Source organism: Phalaenopsis equestris, unplaced genomic scaffold (genome assembly GCF_001263595.1).
Source record: "Phalaenopsis equestris unplaced genomic scaffold, ASM126359v1 Scaffold000552, whole genome shotgun sequence".
NCBI classification, from domain to species: Eukaryota; Viridiplantae; Streptophyta; class Magnoliopsida; order Asparagales; family Orchidaceae; genus Phalaenopsis; species Phalaenopsis equestris.
In genome coordinates this window covers 2,005,735-2,026,848 of record NW_018164992.1, presented here as the reverse complement: position 1 = coordinate 2,026,848, position 21,114 = coordinate 2,005,735, and the positions used below count along the sequence as shown (strand labels likewise).

The following is a 21,114-nucleotide window of genomic DNA, read 5'->3' as shown; positions in this document are numbered from 1 at the left end:
GAAACAAATTGAGAAAAAAACTATGTTGGCTGAAGATTTTCCTGTGGTGAAACAATTTGAGGTGAATTATGTATCCTTCTATTATGCAGTTTGTATTTTTGAAACATTCAAATCGGTTTTAGAGAGTTAGACATTATAAAAATTATAGATTTTAACAATTTTTTTCTCGGTGTAAAATAAGGAAAATGCTATAAAAAGTTTGGATATACCTGTAAATGGTTTTTCACTTCATTATTTGTCTGCTCAGGAACCATCATCATTTCTCTAATTTGTTTTGAAGTTGCAACTAAAAAAGTTAATAAGCTAAAACCATGTTACATTCCAATTCCAATTGAATCGAACAAAAAAGTAAGAATTTAATTTTTTGTCTTATCGCATAATACAGTACAACATTAAAACACATTAGCTACAACTCCCACCACCAAGTTCTTGCAACGTGATTATAAAATACTGGTGAAGTTCCGACGACCAAAAACACCACACTTTTCTCTTAGTCTGCCGGATAAGATTGTCATTGACATTCGCCATCCCAGGGTCTATTGGGGCTGAGATCTCCGGAGAAAAATCTAAACACGAAGTTCGTATTATTTTCCTCTTTCCTTATCAAAAAATCTTCAACTCTGCTTTGAGATTCTAAACACGCAGCATTGTCATTCTGTATCTGTGAAAACTCCCTTTTAATGCAAATTTGCAAAATAACAAAGGAATGAAAGAAAAAAAAATGAGTTATTTTTAGTTTTTATAGAAAAACACTACGTAGAAATCATTTATGAAAATGATATTCTGATCATTATAATTAACGTTCTAAAGTTGATCAGAGCTCATCCAATCCATCTCTTCCACGTTGTTCTCTCATTGCATCTCTTTATGCTCATCATTTTCTTCATATTCTTAACCAACATATTTCATGTTCTCACCTTGCTCCCCATCATGTTTCAGTTCATCAATCACTAGCATAAGTGACAAAATAATTAAAAAGAAGCAATTTTTCATAAACAAAATTATTGAGAATGCACATAAAATTAAAGAAACCATGAGTTAGGGAGTGCACGAACAATGAGAAGAATCATGCATAGAGGAAGCTCACGTCCAAGCACTTCGATTTCGCAACGTTCTTCTTCTTGTGGGTTGATCAAATCCTTCAACTGTAACTTATTATTCAAAAGGCAGCCCATAGAATTGAGCCCGAGTCCCATATTTTGCTCTCTGATCTCAAAGGTTTAATTTTTAAATTGCAACTTCACAGCAGAACGAAACGGAGAGTTTAATAAAGGATTAATATGAATAGAGGGTTGTAGAGAAAAAGTTCTTATGAACGAGATAAATGGGTGGATTTAGCTGAGTTAGCAAAAATTAGGCAACTAAACTCAAAAGATTCAGTTCATTCGTCGTGTATTAAATTGAGCTCCAGATATCTGCTATTTTATTTGATTATGAATCCTGAAAAAATAAAACTATTTATTAAAAAAATTGGAAATAGATTAATTAAATTTGAATGTATTAATAAAATAAAATAATTTATCTCTTTATCAAATATATAAGTAAAAAAGTCCAAACAGAGTTTTCCATCTTATGAAATTCTAGGTGCATGGTGACATGTAACCAAGTTTTTATATTATTCTTCAAGAAATTTTAGCACATCTAGTATTTTTTATTTATAAGCTATATTTTACTTATTATTGGTTCTTAAATCTCACAACCCTAATAAGAACATTATATAAGAATTGATTAAATTTTTTTTTATTGTATCATCATTATACTCATTGCAGTCTAGAAAATGCATGAGAGCGGAGCTGTAATTTATTATATTAGCATTGCACGACGATCAAGTATACACACAAATAAGAAAAAAACATCATAGGAGAAGATACTGAAGTTTTTTTTTTATGAAAAATCCAAAAAAAAAAGAGAAATCACGTGATTTAGCCTAACCAAGCAGATCCACCATGTAATCATTATTATAGAGGTCCGCTTTTCACCAAAATTATGGGAGATGTGAACATAAGAATATGTTAAAATCATAAATGATTTGAAGTAAACTCAACAATTATAATTGTATAAAGATAGTTAGACCTACAACTGTTGAATTATGAGTATAATAGTCATGTTGAGCTTATAACAATCTTAGCTAACTATAAAAGTTGTGGTTTATGGCTATAACAGTCTTGGTAGTGTTAAAAGCTTCGCTCATTGACAACCCTAATGTCACCTAAGCTACAATGCTTTAAACTGCTTTGATGGGACGGATTCCCATTTTTTTATAATAATTTTAAATTAGACATACTTAATTTGATCTTTAGAACTATTGTTCATTGTAGACAAATAGTCTGAATTTATATTATCAAAATTATACTAATAAAAAATTATGCATAAAAATAAAAGTAATTCCAGTTAATCGGGCTAACCAAGCTTAATGTAATAGAATAAGATTTCAATTTTATTGATTAAATTTAACATTATTTATTTATTTACAAATTTTTAAAATTAATAATTTATATTATACATACATAAATACAACTATTAACTTGCATATACCCCTATATATATATAAACAGAGAGAGAGAGAGATCTCCAAATAATTAATCCTAACTCAACCTATCAAGTGCTTTCAAAAAGAAGCCTACTAAATTTATAGGGACATTTACATACATACCACCTAATTCTAATGTATTTACAAATCTAAGTACCTATACTTTAATTTTTACATTTATACCACCCAAATCTTTCATATCACATGAAAAATATTACTATTTTAACTTGATAAACTGATTAGTGGAAGCAAGTGGGTGATGTTTGAAATTTAAACCAGCAGTGCAGTAATTTTACTATTTTCTTGTACTTAAAAATAAAAAAAATGTGGCATTTACATTCATTCTGCTCATTCTTTATGTTCTTAAATTTCTAAACTTAAACTACTCTTTGTAATTATACCTTCCAAATCTTTCATATTACTTAAAAGATGCCACAAGATTAATTTTTAAATAATGAATTACATTTTTCTTCCATGAGTGAGGTGATATGCAAGTAAAAAAATTAAAATTTAGGTGTTAGATATGTATTACAGGAATTGGGTGGTATGTATGTAAATCTTTCCTAAAAATTTTGACCATTTACATGCATACAACACAATTTTTATTTATATACATATCTAACATCTTAACATTCATATTTATATGCATATCACTCAAATTTTTAAAATCATATAAAAAAATGCCACAATCACTTTTTTCTTAAGAGAGAATATTGCTTATAGATTGTGTATGCACGCATATTTGAAGTATAACAGTACATAATATTATTGTACATGAAGTATGCATGCACATAAATCCTGCAGTAATAATTTCTTTTGTTGTTGAAATTGAAATACATCTTTTCATGCATAAATAAATGACAATAAAATAAATTTTTTATTATTAAAACTGAAATGCATTATTTCATGCATAAATGTATGACAATAAGATTTAGTATATATAAATATCAAACTTTAGAGTGTTATAGCATAAATACATAAAAATTATGTGGTAGATATGTAAATCTCAAAAAAAAAAAAAAAAAAAAAAAAAAAAAAAAAACAGAATTCCCCCACCACTAAACTTCCTATCCAAATCCGGAGTTCCCATTCGGCAATCCCGTAATCCCCTTATCTCCTCCCCTCCAGAAAATATCCACTCATCTAAAACCAGGATCACCTCCAATCTCCCTCACTCTCTTACTCCTCCAGCCATGGCGATGACCTCCCCCTCTCTGTTTGCCTCATCCCCGCTCAACCCCACTCGCCCCCTCTCCCTCTCCTTCTCCAAACTCGACGCCGCCACGCCCGCCCTAAACCCTAACCCTAATCCTCCCCCCGCCGGATTTACCCCTCCCCAACTCGATCCCAACACCCCCTCCCCGATCTTCGCCGGCAGCACCGGCGGCCTACTCCGCAAAGCCCAAGTCGAAGAATTCTACGCCATAACATGGGACTCCCCCAAGCAGCAGGTCTTCGAAATGCCCACCGGCGGCGCCGCCATCATGCGCGAGGGTCCCAATCTCCTCAAATTAGCTCGCAAGGAACAGTGTCTTGCCCTAGGTACTCGCCTCCGATCCAAATACAAGATCAATTACAGGTTCTATCGCGTCTTCCCTAATGGCGAGGTGCAGTACCTTCATCCCAAGGATGGGGTTTATCCGGAGAAGGTGAACCCGGGAAGGCAGGGCGTCGGCGTTAATGACCGCAATATCGGGAAGAACGCCGATCCGATCACCGTCAAGTTTACAGGTAAGCAGGTTTATGATTTGTAGAATCGTTTGGAGATCTTGATCTTGTTTTTATGATGTTTGTTTTGTAACTATGGTTTATGGATGATGGGAATTGATTGCTGTTTGATTTTGGTCTTGATTGATGTTTATGCTATGTTAATCTTTCTTAGAGAGAGAGAGAGAGCAAGTGTGTGTGTGGAGACACAGAATATTAAATAGGGAGTATAGATGCATAAAGATTTACAACATTATTGTACATTGTTGTACAAGATATGTTTGAAGTTCGAATGCAACCAGATTCTGCACATAATAATTTGAATTGAGGTCTCAAGTTGGATCTAAATGGTGTTCGAATGTGTAGCACAATAGTTAGAAATAAAGTAAAGAATTTCAATGTGTCAAATTTGAGCATTCATCTTGCTAAAAAAAATATTAGAACTTCAAAAAAATGAAATATGCATTTTGATGCATATGTAAGGTGGTGTATGTGAAAAACTTGGAAGTTTAGGCATTAGATATGTAAATGCACGAGAATTTAGTGATATGCATGTAACTCTTTATATGCAAATGAAGACATCTAAATTGGGAATCAGGCCTGTATATAGGTAAGTGGAATCCTCAAAATTACCAATCTTTATCCTATGCTTGTGCCCATGTCTTAAATTTTCAAAACAAACGCAAGACCTATAAGAAAATTTGGGTCTTGAGTCAAACGTGCTTGAATCTCTAACTAGGGCTGTAAATAAACCAATGAACTCGATGAATAACCCGAATTCAATTCGATTAAGGCTCGATCATGTTCATTCAAACTAGTAAATAAAAGAGCTTGAACAATTTTTAAAAACTCAAAGCTTAAATGAACTAGACATGAGCATTGTTGAACTTGTTCATTTATGTACACGAACAAACTTATTTGTTATTCAACAAATAAGTTGTTAATCACTCGATATTACGCTCGATGATAGTTCGTATCATGTATGATATATTATTTAAATAAAATTTAATTACTTAGAATTTTAACTTGTTTGTTGATAACTCGATGATAGTTTGTATTATATATGATATAAAAATACTCGGATATTAAGTTTATGTAGGTTTTAAAGTTGACGTTTTTAGTTATTTTTAGGATTTAGGTTAAATCATGCTTAAATGCTACACAAATCATTCTACTAAATAACCTCTAAGTAATAGATTTTTTGGAAAATGGAAGAGAAATGAGATTTTAGATATTGTAGAGTTTAGAATTTTTAATCAATAAATTAGTAGTTGCAATCAAATTTTTATTAATTTTTTTGTATGAAAATCTAGATGCTCATTCAAGTTTCTAGGTCGTTTAAATACTTTTCATTTCTCATAAATAAATCAAGTGCAAATTAAGTTCAAATATTAAAAGCTCGACACAAACACAAGCTGAACATGAACAATTTATAATAATTATACCAAGCCAAGTACGAAGTATGATATAGTCGACTTGATTACAACCCAATGTGTAACATATTGATTGGAAACAAAATGTTGAATTTCAAAATGTCAGAGATAACACACACACATATCCGAGCCCCTTTATTTTGAAGATTTACTTACATACCACTTAAATCCTATGCATTTACATATTTAACACCAAAATTTCAAATTTTCACCTTTACGACGCCTTACCTATACATGAAAATGTGTACTCTACTTTTTAAAATTTAAAATAGTGGTATCTTTTTTATGTGTTAAAATTTTGAGCCGTATAAAGATAAAGTTCAAGTGTTAGATATGTAAATAGATAAGAATTGGGCGGTATGTTTGTAAATTCCCCTTTCATATAGATGCATATGGTGGAGCATAGAAATAAATGCTTGTTGCCTTGTATTTTAATAGTTACAATTTTCATTTTATATGGTAACAGATCTTATTGCGAGAACAATTGCATCAATATGCGTCATTTTAATTTTAAGACATGCAACTCAAGCATTGCGTGGCTGCCTCAATGCACTATGAGTTATTGTTGTCTCTTTTCATGTTGTGTTTGGGGCAGCGATGTGGTGGCGGTGTGATGTTGCACTGTATTTTGTGGCATTTGGCAAAACTGTGTTTTACTTGTTTTTTCATAAAATTGTAGTGGGATGTTGTGTTTTGCAACTAGTTCTAGCGACGTGCAGTGAGTGCCAAAAAGTTACAATCTAATTTTTTAAATATTAAAACAAAATTATAATAGCTACCATAACTTTTTAAACTGCAATTTATTCTGGTATTTGTAAGATATGGTGGAAGGAAAATGAGCTTATATATAAATAAAAGGGGCATTTAGATGCATGCAACTCTTTTCTTCTATATGTACATGTCCAACTCCTAAACATCATATTTGCATGCATACAACTCAAATCATTAACTTTACATTAAAAATTTTAATATTATTTTCTTTTTAAAAGTGAAATACACATTTTATGCATGGGCTTATGACTCCAATGCACTATATGTGTAATATCCATCTTTGGGAGTTGGATAGATAAGTAAATAATTATTTTTTGGCATGTGTTAGTTTCCCCTAAATAATGTTAATTTCATTAGATTACTTTTGAACTGATTGCAGTGTGCATAATTAATTAATTAAAATTTATATTATGCTCATCTCATAATGATATTTGAGATTTACTGTGATCAAATTTGATCAGGATATGTTTACTAAAGATTTTTATTCCCTTTACTTGTATGTAATTACATACTTATCACTTAAAGTTTGATATTTTCATTCTTTACTCCTGGATGTCATAAACCTATACATGATATTTTGTATTAAAATGCTCCCTTTCTCAAATATCATTAGTCCGATAAATTCAAATTTTTGGGGCAGTTACATACATACCACCCAATTCCTATGTACTTACGCATCCAACACCTGAAATTTTATGTACATTCATGTGGTCAAAATCTTCACATCACATCAAAAACACTACTATTTTCATATATTGGTAAGGTGGTAAATATGTAAAAATTAAAGTTTAGATTTTAAATGTGTAAAAATACAAAAGAATTGTGTGGTATATGCGCAGAAATTAAAGCTAGGCGTTATATATGTAAATACGTAGGAATTGGGTGGTATGAATGTAAATGGCCTAATAAAGAAATAAATAAAAAAAAAAGACAATGATTTGGTTAATTACTTGAAATAATTATAAGAAAGATTTCAATTTCTGTTCCATACTAATAAATTAATACATTAAATATTTAGCGTTCATAATAATGCTTAACCCAACAATGTCATGAGTTTATGAAACCAAATGACTGCATTCAAGAGCGGATTTGCAGTTATGCCCTTAGTTTCAAGAAAATTATTAACTAAGTGATGAGATAGTAGAAAACTAATTGTCATTTATATAATCAATAGAAAAATGAATTTATAAAAAGAAGTGCCATTTATTTTTATTCCACTATTTTACCTACAAAATCTGCATTTTTTGTTGCAAATTATTAAATATAGCGTTATAAAAAAGGTATCCATAATAAAATATTGCATTCATATTTGAATTATTTAAAATAAAAATGAAAAAAAAAATCTTACCATTTTTTAGTTAACTCCAATATCTCCAGTGGTATTGCAATTGAACACTACTTAAAGTTTTCTTTTGTGCAAATATATTGATTTAATATTGCTTAAATGAATGAAAATGCATGCATATATATAGGATCACAAAATATTTTTTTTTTTCACATTATGAGCATGCAAATCACATAAAAATATGATAATCATAAAGAATGAGTGCATGCATGGCTTTATATTAATGCAACAAAAATTGCATGTATGCTTTCATGGCATGTGCATGCATGCGTGACCAAAACCATGAAATTACATGCCAAATTAATTTTGCTATTCATGTTTTAATTTAAAAATTTGTCAGGTTATGATTTGACATTTTAACCAAAAAAAAGAAAAAAATTGTAATAGTCATGATAAATTGTAATAGTCATGATAACTTTTGATCAATAATTATTTTTGCATCAGCTTCACAGTTGTTTCTTTAAACAACTACAGTCGTCCCAAATAAATCCTAAACATTGACTTATTAAATATCATTGTCTTTGCTATTTGTAAGATATATATGGTTAAGGAAAATGAGCATATGTCTAATTTCTTAAATAAAAGGATGTTTTCATACATACCACTCAATTCTTACATATTTAACTCCTAAACTTTTATATTAATATGCATACCCCTTAATTAAATCTTTCACCTCACATAAAAAATAACAATATTGTTATCTTTTTTAAAGGTGAAATACACATTTCATGCATAGTATTATGACACCAATGTGCTATAAGTGTAAATATCAAACTTTGGGTGTTGGACAAATACATAAATAAGAATCATGTGGTATGGATGTTAATTTCCAAGAAGCAAATTTTAATATCATTAGATTACTTTGGAAATGGTTGCAGTGCATAATTAATTAATACAATTTATACTATGCTCATCTCAAAATAATTTTGAGATTTACTTCGATCAAACATTTTGATGTGGTGTTAATGATTTGAGTGGTGTGCATGTAAATACGAAAATATATGTGTTAGATATGTAAATATGTAGGAGTTGTATGATATATATGTAAATGCCTCTTTTTTCTATATGTTGAGAACATTGTAAAGAATGATTAGTACAGCTAATTTATGTAAAAAATTGTACAGCTTAGCTCAAGTGGTATGCTTCCTAATTTTTATGATAAAGGTATTATAATCTTCTTTAAACGATGTGATACATAATTTTTTGACTCTGTGAAATAGTATCCGTATAGAAATATCATATAATTAGCCCTATAAATTTTAATTTTTTGGGGCATTTACATACATACCACCCAATTCATATGTGTTTTATTGCTTCTAACAACATGAATTCACATGATTCATTATTGTCGACATGAGTCGCAGTAAAATCGTTACTCACCAGCAGTTAACAAACTATATAAATGGTAAATTGTGAAATACATTGACATAGTAGACATAATATTTTTCTCTTCAACTCTTTTAGTTTTATTAACTGAGACACTTGAGCAGGACGGTCCACCGAAATAAGTAAGAGTAAAATCATTCGTGATTCGTAACTCTCCATCAAAACATACCAATAAATGTGACATATTTGTACACTTCTTAAGCCTAATCCTTAAAAAAAAAAAATTATTCTTACTTATGTGTTAATATTTAGTAAGGAAATATCAATTGTAAGTATTATAATCTTAAGAAAGTGTTGGCTATCATGATATAACTAAAAAAATGCATCCACAGCTACGAAAACTTTCAGGTGAGGAGGTGGGTACAAAACTCACTTACATCCCAAGCTCTCTTTGGGCAATTTAGGTCTTTCTGACAAAGTTCTACGTAGCTTCAAATGTGATGTATTTCATTCACATATATCCCTAAATAATTTAATCTAACATGTGTTTCCATACTAAGAGAAAAAATTCTAAAGAAAACTTACTTAAAAAAACGTCAGCTATTATGATATATGCAATGAAAAAAATGTATACAAAGGCCACATACATCTCAAGCTCTCCTTAGATAGTTTAGGCATTTTTGACAAACTTCCATGTAGCTTCAAATGCATTGTGCTTCATTCACATTTATCCCTAAATAACTTGTTCCAATTTGTGTTTCTATACTAATAGGTAAGGTTCTAAAGAACACTTAATAAAGAAAGCGTTGACTATCATGATATCTGCATTGAAAAAATGAATCTGTAGCTACGAGAACTTCCAGGTGATGAGGGTGTACTAAGACCACTTAAATCTCAAGCTCTCCTTAAGTAGTTTAGGTTTTTTTTTTGACAGAGTTCTATGTAGCTTCAAATGCACAGTATTCCATGCACATATATCCCTAAATAGTTTTTGTTTAGCTTGTGTTACCATATTTAGGGGAAAGTTTCTAAAGAACACTTATTTAATAAAAGCGCTGAGTATCATGATACAATAGTTTTTGATAGAGACATGCGAAATAAAAAATGACGTGCTACCAAAAAAATATTCGTAACTATAAAATTTGATAAAATTAAAGCATTCTCGTACCTACTAACAAAGAACTAACACATAAGATCCTGACACACGCAAAAAATATTGTTTCGCAGGATACCAAACAAGTTCTTATGAGAACATGATAATAAATGATAAAGGTATATGAGAGCAAAGTATATAAAAAAATTAGGATCAAACATTTTATTAAAAAGAATTGTTCTATGCTGAGGGAATAATTGATTTTATTATAATTTTTAAAAAATTTAAAAATAATTGCATAAGATTTACAATACTATTTATAATGTTTGTCTCAAATAATTTTTACAATTATTAACCTATACTAGCATGTCATGGGTGAATATAATACATGATAATTTATGAAGACAATATTATACTTCAAATTTGACTAATTAAAATCTTATAAACTGGATTTTACATTTTTGCCATCTTTGATGATCTGTATTTTCGATGAAAAATCTTTTCTCGCATTTATTTTAAGAGAAGTTCAATATATATTTTAATTGATTAGTTTTTTTTTTTTTTTTTTCCAAGTAAATCTGATGGCTTTAACAATATGTTATATACTATCCCAAATGCTATGCTTTTTTCAATATATTGAACTGTCGAGCAAATATCATAAAATTTAATTGTTATCATCCTTTTAATACAAGTGTTGAATCATAAATTTGATATATGCAAGTTTAAAATAAAAAAAACTTTGAGAATTATAAAATAATGCATGCATTCTTTATGATTGTTATCTCTCTAAATATGATTGGCATGCATATTATGTGAAGAAAAAAACCTTAAAGATGCTATGATCTTATATATATTAATGCATCTTCATTCATTTAAGCAATATTATTTATTTGATGAGTAGTGAGATTAATATATTTGCACAAAAGAGAACTTTAAGTAGCGCTTAATTACAAAACCACTGGGGATATTGGAGTTAACTAAAAATGGTAAGATTTTTTTCTCTTTTTTATTTTAAACAATTCATATATGAACGCAATGTTTTATTATGGATAACTTTTTTTATAACGTTATATTTAATTTCTTTTTATAACGCTTTATTTAATTATTTGCCACAAAAAAAGTGCAGATTTGATCAGTAAAACCACTTCTTTTTATAAATTCAATTTTCTATCTCATCACTTAATTATTAATTTTCTTAAAACGAAGGGTATAACTGAAAACCGGCTTGTGGATTAGTTCCTCAATAAGTAGGTCATGAGCTAAGCTTGACGAACTAGCTAGTTAGGCTCAAACTAGCTTTGTCTCAACACGTTAGCTTTTGAGGCAGGTCGTTTCAATGCTTTACCAATAAAATATTAAACTAAATTATAAAATTATATTTTATGTTTTATATCAAATAATTTCTTATCATTTACCTTGTAATAGTTTGTTCTATTTGTCATTTTATTATAACACTAACTTCAATTAGTATTATTTTCTCTCTTGTAAATGAGAGAGAGAATTATACTCAAGTGTCAACTCGATAAATATAATTGAACTCAAACTTTAGTTGGGTGTGGCTCGAACACGGTTCAACTCATCCACAACCCTAACCATTAATATTCTATGTGTCTCTCTTAATTAATACTCTAAATTTTGTGTGATCTATGGTTTAATTTGTTATGGAGTTACATAAATGCATGGCGTTAAAGAAAATATTTCTCAAGGGTAGAGAGCATGATTCATTTAATGTCATTTGTCTTTCAAACATCAACAAGCCCCGCTTGTTATCATCATAGTCGAAGACTTCAACTTTATGAAACAACTCCAATATCCTAAGGTTCTCTCAAGTGGTCTTCTTTGAGCCATGCTCCGATCTCCCGATTCATTGCTCCAATTCATTTCTTGGTTTTATTATTACATGGGTGCTGCTATTTATTATCATTCCAATCCAATTTGTAAGCAAAATGCAACTCCACACAAAGTAGAAATACAAAATATATGAGAGCTCACTTGTTAGAATTTAGAGTTTTTGTTAAATATGTGACATTAAAATGCAACTTCATGTGTAATTTTCATTGAGTTTTTAAATTATTAGTTTGTATGAGCTTGTTAAAATTTAGAATTTCCTACGTCAAGGGAATTTTTATTTTTTTAAAATAATTATTACACTAAAGCACATGTTTGAGTAGTTTTTAAGCTAATTGTCTTCAATTTTTTAAATATCCATTATTATTATTATATTGAGAAGTATTTCGAAAGAAATGTACAATCATCGAGCATAATTAATGATATTGCGTGTCATTCATATTCCAAATGAATATGTTCATAAATCAATATCAATGACTTATCAGTACATTTTCGATTAGGAAAAAGGATTTTAGATTATCATCCAAACTATTGTGATAGAGTTCATAGCTGTTACTTACAAAAAGAACTTTGCCAACCTCATAAACATAAATGGAGATTGTTCAGCTTATTACATTTATTACATATATTGTTCTTTACATCAATTTCAACTGGCTTTAGTTGTTGTGGCAAAAAATCATGTACAAGCTGCTTCTCTTTTTGATATAATCATCTTGCGCAATAGTTACAAATCAAAGAATTGGCTACTGGTTGAGGACTATCAATAAATTTCACTTCAACGAGCTGTAGATGTACGTTGGGGTTCACATTACATATCACCTATTAATCTGCATTTGTTATTTGAATATCTTATTGAAGTTCTTGAGGAAATAATATAAGATGATTCAAGTAGTGAGCAAAAAACCGAAGCATATGCTTTGCATTTGATGAAAATTGTACTAAGCATCACAAATGAACTTTCACAAAAAATGATCAAAATATTATAAATGCTATGATGTTAGTTAAAGTTTCGAAACAAAGACTTCATTCAGTTAATGAGAGATGATAGATGGTCAATTTTAATTTATTCTGTTAAAAAAAGAGATGGTTATTTCAAATATGGCTAAAATATTTGTAATGTGTGGAAGCTCAACGAGACATGCTAAAAAATTACAAATTTATATCTTTATCAAGTGGAGTTGATCTATTCTGTGATATATACGCAACTTCAAGAACTTAATGATAGAGATGAAGACTATGTTACTTATGTGTGTAGCTTGTTTGAATCAATGTGATGTATTTCTAGCTTTTTGATAAGGAACATTTGAAATGTCATTTATGATAGTTCGAAAATTTTATTTGTGATATGAGATCCAAAAATTCCTTTTTGAAGTTAAATGGAATTGGAGAAATTGCAAAAAAATTAAAATAAATAAATAAATAAAAGAAAGGTGGAGGCTAAAAAATTGTTACAATTAATCCTTACTTCACCTACTTAAAAAAAATCCGGACTCCACCCCTGGTTGTACATCTTCATTTACTTCATTCAAATTTGTAAGAATATTTTTTTTAATTTTGATCATGTTATGAATGCAGTCATTTGGTTTCATAAAATTATGATATTGTTTAGAATAATATTAATATGAGTGGTATATTGATTTTTTTGGTGTGGAACAATAATTGAGAGATTTTTATGTTTGAAACTTGACATCTTATGAAAACTTAACCGAGACACTCAAATGTAATAAATCAGCCATATAAATCGTAGTGAAATCTTCTACGATGATGATAACATGCATCAATTAATTGGGTGAATATGTATATAATTTTAAATTCTATTTTTATTATTATGAGAAATTTTTATGTGACTAAATGAGGACAAATTTGACACAGACGTAATTCGATTTCGAAATTATATAAGTACTATGGTTTTTATCAATTAAATTAGCTAACAAGAAAGAGATGAATGTTTACTTCAAAACATAAATATCAACAAAGTCGTCATTTTATAATTTATTTATTTTTTTCATTTACATTAAAAAAAATGAGCTTTCTAGTTTTTTTTTTATCTTTTTTGCTAAATATACTTAGAAAGATTTAATATATCATAAAAAAATATAATCATCACCATCTCTTTAAAAGTGAAATACACAATTTCATACAAAAGTATATGACACCAAGTTATTTATGAGTGTAAATATCAAACATAAGATGATATACATGTAAATACACAATAATTGTGTGGTTAAGTAAGTGAATCTCACTTTATTTTAATGTAGCCACATGCAAAGTATTACAATTCTAAGAGCAAGCAATTGTAGAATGAACAGGGTTGAGATCAAACATTTGATCCCAAGCATACTTGAATATTATAGGATCATACATGAAGTGCAAAGGAGAATAATTGTTCACAACACAATTGAATTCATCAATTTTTCTGAAAATTAGAGGCTCTATTGATTCCACTGCAATTTAAATGCAGATCGTATTAGGAGCAGATGCAGCTGTTTTTTATCACCACTTTATACTCTGTTTTTTCCTTCACAGTTCTTCCTGTACGTTTCTGCTCAACAACTATGCTTGATAAAGTGCACTGACCCAAACCTAATTTCATCATTAAAATTATCCAAAAATAAATAAATAAGAGTAGTTAGGTTTACATATTTAAGAAAAATATATGGAATTGTAAGAAAAAAAATTGCAGATAATATAAAAAAAAGGGCATCTAAGTACATATAGCACAATTCTTCTATATTTACATATTTAACATCTAAACATTAATATTTACATAGTATATAAATCTTTCATTGCCCACTTGTTTGATCGGATGCAATCCCCTAGACCCGGGGCTATCGATCGACCAACTATAGGCCTCCTGAACTAAGGCCATCTTAGGGGTGCCTCTGAGATTCCTCATTAGGACCAAGAATTGGCAACCATATATCATGAGCATCCTAAAAATTTTCAAGAAATGAGTGCATGCCGGATTATAGTGATTCTGTCTACGTTTGATAGCACAGTGTCATTCTGTCGACATGAGCTTCTTATCCAAGAATCAATAGTCAAAAGCTAGACTAGGATAGATGACCCACAAAAGCAAGCCGATCGAATCGAGCCATGCCGACACAAAGACCATTAAAAGCTCACCAACAACCTTGATTCAACACAGTCAAACGAGCAGGACTTGTCAAACCAAGGCCCGTTGGTACCAGCCTACCAAGTTAGAGGGTAGCCAAGTTGAAGCATGTACATGTAAAATATCTAAAATATCTTGCAACGTTTCGATTAAAGTAAGAGCAAATATTTCACTTCACATAAAAATAGGAGAATCATTTTATAAGAAGATAATCAACAATTCAAATTAATGTTTATTACTATGCATCTTTCTCTTTCTCTCTCTTCTGTCTTCGACTCTATCCCATAGATCTGATTCACAGATCAATCAAGATTCAACATATAATTATATATCATTATTACTTAATTTTCTAATTTTTTTTATTTTAAACTCTTATGTAATTATTCGATTTTTTAATGAAAGTTTTATTATGAGTAAAGTGTCAACATAGTCCTCGACTGCTAATATGGAGTCATTTTAGTCTCAGAATTTATAGAAGTGTCAAAATAATCTCTATATTAAAATTTAGCTTTAATAGTAATATGTGGGGATAAATTTAAAGATGGTAAGAAAATATAAAAAAAAAATTAAACTGTTACGAACTTGAAAAAGAAATAAAGGGTATTTACACATAGACCATGTATTTCTGCATCAACGTCCAAAATTTATTTCTTACATTTCTACCACTCAAATTTTTTATATCGCATAAAACAAGAACGCAATTATAACTTAAAAAAATGAAAAAGATATTTTTCATGCACAGAACAATTAAAGCGGTAAAAAAAAAAAAAAGTTAAACTGCTACATTTGTAAATACATAAAAATTGAGTGGTCTGCATGAAAAATTTTCAAATATTAAATAAAAATAAAAGGAAAAAGAGAGCAACCTTGAGTAAAGTAGAGAAAAATAAGAGAAACTAGGAAGAGCTTGAGATTGCCGGGCGCCATTGCTCCCTCCTAAGAATTCTTTGATCCTTGCAGAAAAATAAGGCCTTTATAGAGAGGATATAAATGTTCATTTATTATGAAGATAATAATTACTTTATTTTGCGTTACATAATAAATCGAATATTTCTAATATTGATTTAAATTTAATGTTTTTAGTATTGTTGTTAATCTCAATGTTTTTCATTTCGGGGAATTATAAATAATAAAATTTTAATTTTTTGTGTAAAGCGAGAGATAGAAATACATAAGAATTGAGTGGTTTGTATGCAAATTTTCCTTTTTCCAAAATGTGATTTTTGTATTGATGATTTGATTACATATGCATCTACTTTATCTTAGTAGCATGAATGCTAAATTGATTATTTTTTGAGCATAATGCAGGCGCAAAAATTTATTTATGAAGTGGTGGATTCTGATTCAGTGTCACCAAAATGCTGTTTAATTGAAGGATTGCTGAGAAACTCAGTTTCCATCTCTTGGAGAAGAAGCAGTTGATGAAGAAGAAGAGGACTCCATGAATGTGTTGAGCACTGAAGCTTTGGTTGAGATTGATGAAAGGCTTGAGAGCTGCATAATTCATTAAAATCAGGAGACATGCAAATTATCGAAAGTTAAGGGGCCATTTAGGATTTCTTTTGATTCTTTTTTATTTTATTCTGCTTTTTGTTATTCTTTTAGATGAAATAAAACACATTTGATGTGTTATAATATATTTTTGATTTTTGAAAAATGATTAAAGTACCAAAATAGTCTTTACTATTTACATGGAGGTGTTTTGATGCCAAGAGTTTATACAAATGTCAAAATGGTCCCAAACTTTTTAAATAATGGGTGAAATAGTCCCCCATAATCGGAGACTATTTTGGCTCTTCTATAGACTTTGAGACTAAAATGATCTATTGTAACTAGTCTGGTATTATTTTGGCACTTTTCTCTTTTAAAAACACTCAAAATAATTTTTAGATGTTTTGAGTACTTACATAAACAAGCTAATTTATTTCTGAAAATAAAAAATAAATGTAAGATTTAGGGTCTGTTTGGGACAGCTGCAGCTTATCCAGCTTCTGCTGATAAGCAGTTTATCCTGATAATCTGCTGATGACCAGCTGATCCGGATAAGCTGTCTGGTTGTTTGGTTAGTGCGTCTGGAAAACAGCTGATTCTAGAAAATTGACCATTCTGCCCCTGTTCTGAATAAGTTGTTTAGCTGTTTGGTTAGTGCGTTTTGTAAACAGCTTATTTGCAATTTTTTTAGTTGAATGAACAATCTATCACGCAGAATTTATAATTTTCTCAATAAAATTAAAGTTCAAATGTTAATATATGAAAATACAAAAGAGTTCCTTAGTTTGCTGAAGCCTCTCTATTCTCTCGCTCTTCAATCTCTGCTCCAGTACTCAGGACAGCTATTAAAACCAAAATAAAAATAAAAATAAATCTATTTCCAGGAAGAATCTTAGGATAAACTGATGAAGAAAATTTGTTGTTAAATGGCAGAGGACAAGGGGCACTACAGCCGAATCAATTGTTAGTTGAGAAATTTAGAAACATACCGCATAATTCTTTATATATTTACATATCAACATTAAAAGTTTGATATTTACACTTATAACAGCTTGTTGCCATAAACACATGAATGCAAAGATGCATTTCATTTTTAAAAATATAACGAACGAAGTATTTATTTTGGATGTGATGTTAAAAATTAAAGTGGTATATATATAAATATGAATGATAAGTTTTAAGCAAATATATGAGAACTTTGTGGTGTATATGTAATTTAAATAATGTCACTTATTAATTTTAGCACAAGGGAAAGAACAGGGAAAGAGCACACATAATATTGTACCTCTTGCTAAGCAAAATGGTATTGCTGAGGTTTGTGGCTTACTATTAGGTTATCTTGTTCTCCCTCATCCTCAATGAGACGTGGCTGAGATTCGACTTCCCGGCTGCAGTTCTTAAGGATCTTCTTGAGCTTTTTCAGTCCCAATACTAGAAAATCCTTATTCCTCCTAATCTTCATGTACTCCTCAAATCTCTTACAAAACTTCATCCTCTTCCCCCGCCGCCCCTCTGCTGCACGCTGGTAGAAAATGGGAACGAAACAGAGCAGAAATTCCCCACTTCAGTTGCGATAAGGCACCGTTCAGATCAACATATACCTAGGCTAGCTCCAAATTAAGATCTTTTCACTAAAACAGAGTGGAGGAAGGAGAGAAAGAGAGAGCTCAGCTGAAGCCTGGAGAGCAAGATGGCGCGGGTAAGACCGAACGGAAGGAGGAGGAGGCCCGGAAGAGAGGGACGGAGGATGTGTAGGATGGGGAGCCTGACTTTCGGCGACGGAGACCAACGAACTTCGAATGGCTTTCAGCAAAGGAGAGCAAAGGTTAGCGAGAGAGGGGCAGAGGCGTAAAACAAGGGACGAAAACGCGGATCGCGGGTATAACTCCGCGATCTGCGTGTAATAGAAAAAATTAAACGCAGTTTTTAAATAATCTGTAGAAACGTGCTAAACAAACACGTAGGCGGCGTTTTCAAAATGCCGCCGCACTTATAAGCTGCCCCAAGCGGGCCCTTACATACATACCACTCAATTCTTGCGTATTTAAATATCTAACACCTAAACTTCAATTTTTACATATGTGTACCACCTACAATTGCATGAAAAGTTGTATTTCACCTTTTAAAAGTTAAAATGATGGTATTTTTTATGTGATGTGAAAAATTTTGGTGATATAAATGTAAGAAAAAGAAAGTTTAGATGTTAGATATGTAAATACAAAAAATTTAGGTGGAATGCATGTAATTGCCCATAAAACATGTTTAAAAAATGCACTAACCTAACACTTTTTAAGAATGCATCCACCACAAAAAGGAGAAACAATGAAGAAGCATTTTAAGCTTAAGCAAAGCAAGGTATACCATCAATGATCAAATATTCTTAGTGGTTGCATGACCGATTTTCAAGCCAAAGGATGAACAAGGGATAATGCTAAATAATGGATATTAATGCTGGAAATTAGTTGACAATCTAATTCAAATGACCCAGAGCATATACATGAAAGAAAATTGAATGCATACACTATTTTTATACTCATTTGTACATTATTCAATACTTTCTTTGACATTGTCTTGTTATCAATGTCTTCCTGATTAAAGATCATAGATAATAAATAAAGCATGACTACAATTGATAGGAGAAAGTTTGAGACTTATTGTAAATGTTTTATAGTGTGAAAGCTATTACTATTTCTCTCTTGTAAGAATAATGATAACATTATAAATATGTGATGTCAGTAAACGTCCATATAAAGCTATTTTTATTGAAAAAAAAAATTAAAATCTAGTATTAGACATTTCTTCCATATCCACCAATTGACAAATCCTAATCCAATTCAAGTCCAAATTCCATCATGACAAATTCAAAGTTTCATGAAGCCGATCATGATTAATTTTTACAACCATCAAATTTAAATCCAAGCGCAAAATTAAACTCTTTACATTGAATTTAAAAGCCCAAATTCCAAGCCCAACTAATAACCTTCTTCATAATTAAATGAGCCCACATGACACGAAATTCTCCTCCCATTCATTTAATTAAAAACAAACCCTAAGTCCTAAAGTTCATAATTTAATAAACCAAATTTGGCCTCAAGACACCAACTCGCAAAGTGCCCCATTTTCCACTTTCCTTCTTCATGAAAATAACCAAGTCATTAGCAAGCCTCTATGCCATGACCAAGCCACATGCAAGCCTCCTTAGCCCCACACATGTCATCCTCCCCTAAATGGCAAAATGAGGACCTACTTTCAAGCCTCTAAGAAAGTGCTTTGCCTGATCTATAGCCTATTCTCGAACCCTAGCCCAATGGATGGGACTTCATTATTTGAACCCAAAGACTAAAAAATCACACCTACCACCATGGGGAGATGAACCAAGTCCTTCCCATGGACCAAAACCAAGTCAAACCCAGAAGTGGCCTAAAACCCATTCCACTATAATCCACTCATGAACACATGACAACTCAATTGGCTTCACATTTGCCCACCACTGAACTCCCTTAGTAAGATGGTGACCTCCCATAGGCCAACTGGCCACCCAAGCCGTTGGAAAACACCAAACTCGAAAGGCCACCCTTGGTCAAGAGCTAAAATTTGAACTCCCCCACTTGGTTGACTCGTATTGGACAATGACACTTGTTTTCCCTCCACGTAAGCACCACATTAGACTCCCTGACCAACCCAATTGAACCCTAATTATCTGCCTATAAAACCACCACCACCTCAACACAAAAAAAAAAGTGCAATAACCTAGGGGAAACTCTGCCAAATTGTCTCCAAACCCTTCTGACACTCGCATGAAATTCATCCCCACCATTTTCAAGCCCTCAAATCGACCACAAAACCCCAATTTCCAAGCTAAAATTCAAGGTTTTTTTGTCACTACACCTAACATCTCAAAACTCCAAATTGATCGCTCCAAAAACTTCACCATACCTCAAAACCACTTCCCTGATCATAAGTCCCCATTCCCGAGCTCTCTAACCTAACCCTAGTCCACACTCAAGCCACCCTCCGACCAAAGTCATACCTAAACCCAACCACTGTTGGCATCATTTTTTTTATTTTTGATGTCATGTGTATCCAGGACGTCGATATTACTTAAGGAGGGCGTCCATGTCATTAACGATTCAAATACAGGCTAAAAATACACAAATTATCATTTTGGATCGTTTGCTGAAAAAAGTGGTCTGAACGACCTCGAACGACGAAACAGACCACGCGAGTCCGCTATGTCGATTTCACTTAGGACAGACGCTAGTTGGATCACGGTTTTGCGTGCGGGCTAAAAATACGTGAATTTTTATTTTCGTCCCGATTGTTAAAATAATTGGTCCGAACGACCCCAGACGACGAAACGGACAGTGTGGTCGCGTCCAGAACGTCGAATTTACTTAGGGGAGAAGTTCATTTCACTGCAATGACCTATTCGACAAAAGATGCAGAGAGATACTA

General features: G+C 31.1%; 1 protein-coding gene across 1 annotated transcript; it reads left to right on the top strand.

Annotated features, from left to right (window-relative positions):
• The first annotated feature begins 3,606 nt into the window (after positions 1 to 3,606).
• Positions 3,607 to 4,402, top strand: LOC110029168 (photosystem I reaction center subunit II-1, chloroplastic-like). Its single transcript, XM_020731337.1, has one exon. It carries the CDS (start codon positions 3,724 to 3,726, stop codon positions 4,282 to 4,284), a length of 561 nt encoding a protein of 186 aa, XP_020586996.1. The 5' UTR covers positions 3,607 to 3,723; the 3' UTR covers positions 4,285 to 4,402.
• Positions 4,403 to 21,114: the final 16,712 nt, after the last annotated feature.

Bases quoted from the DNA above. Each gene is read 5' to 3' on its own strand.
- LOC110029168 (XM_020731337.1), top strand. From the start codon at position 3,724: ATGGCGATGACCTCCCCCTCTCTGTTTGCCTCATCCCCGCTCAACCCC.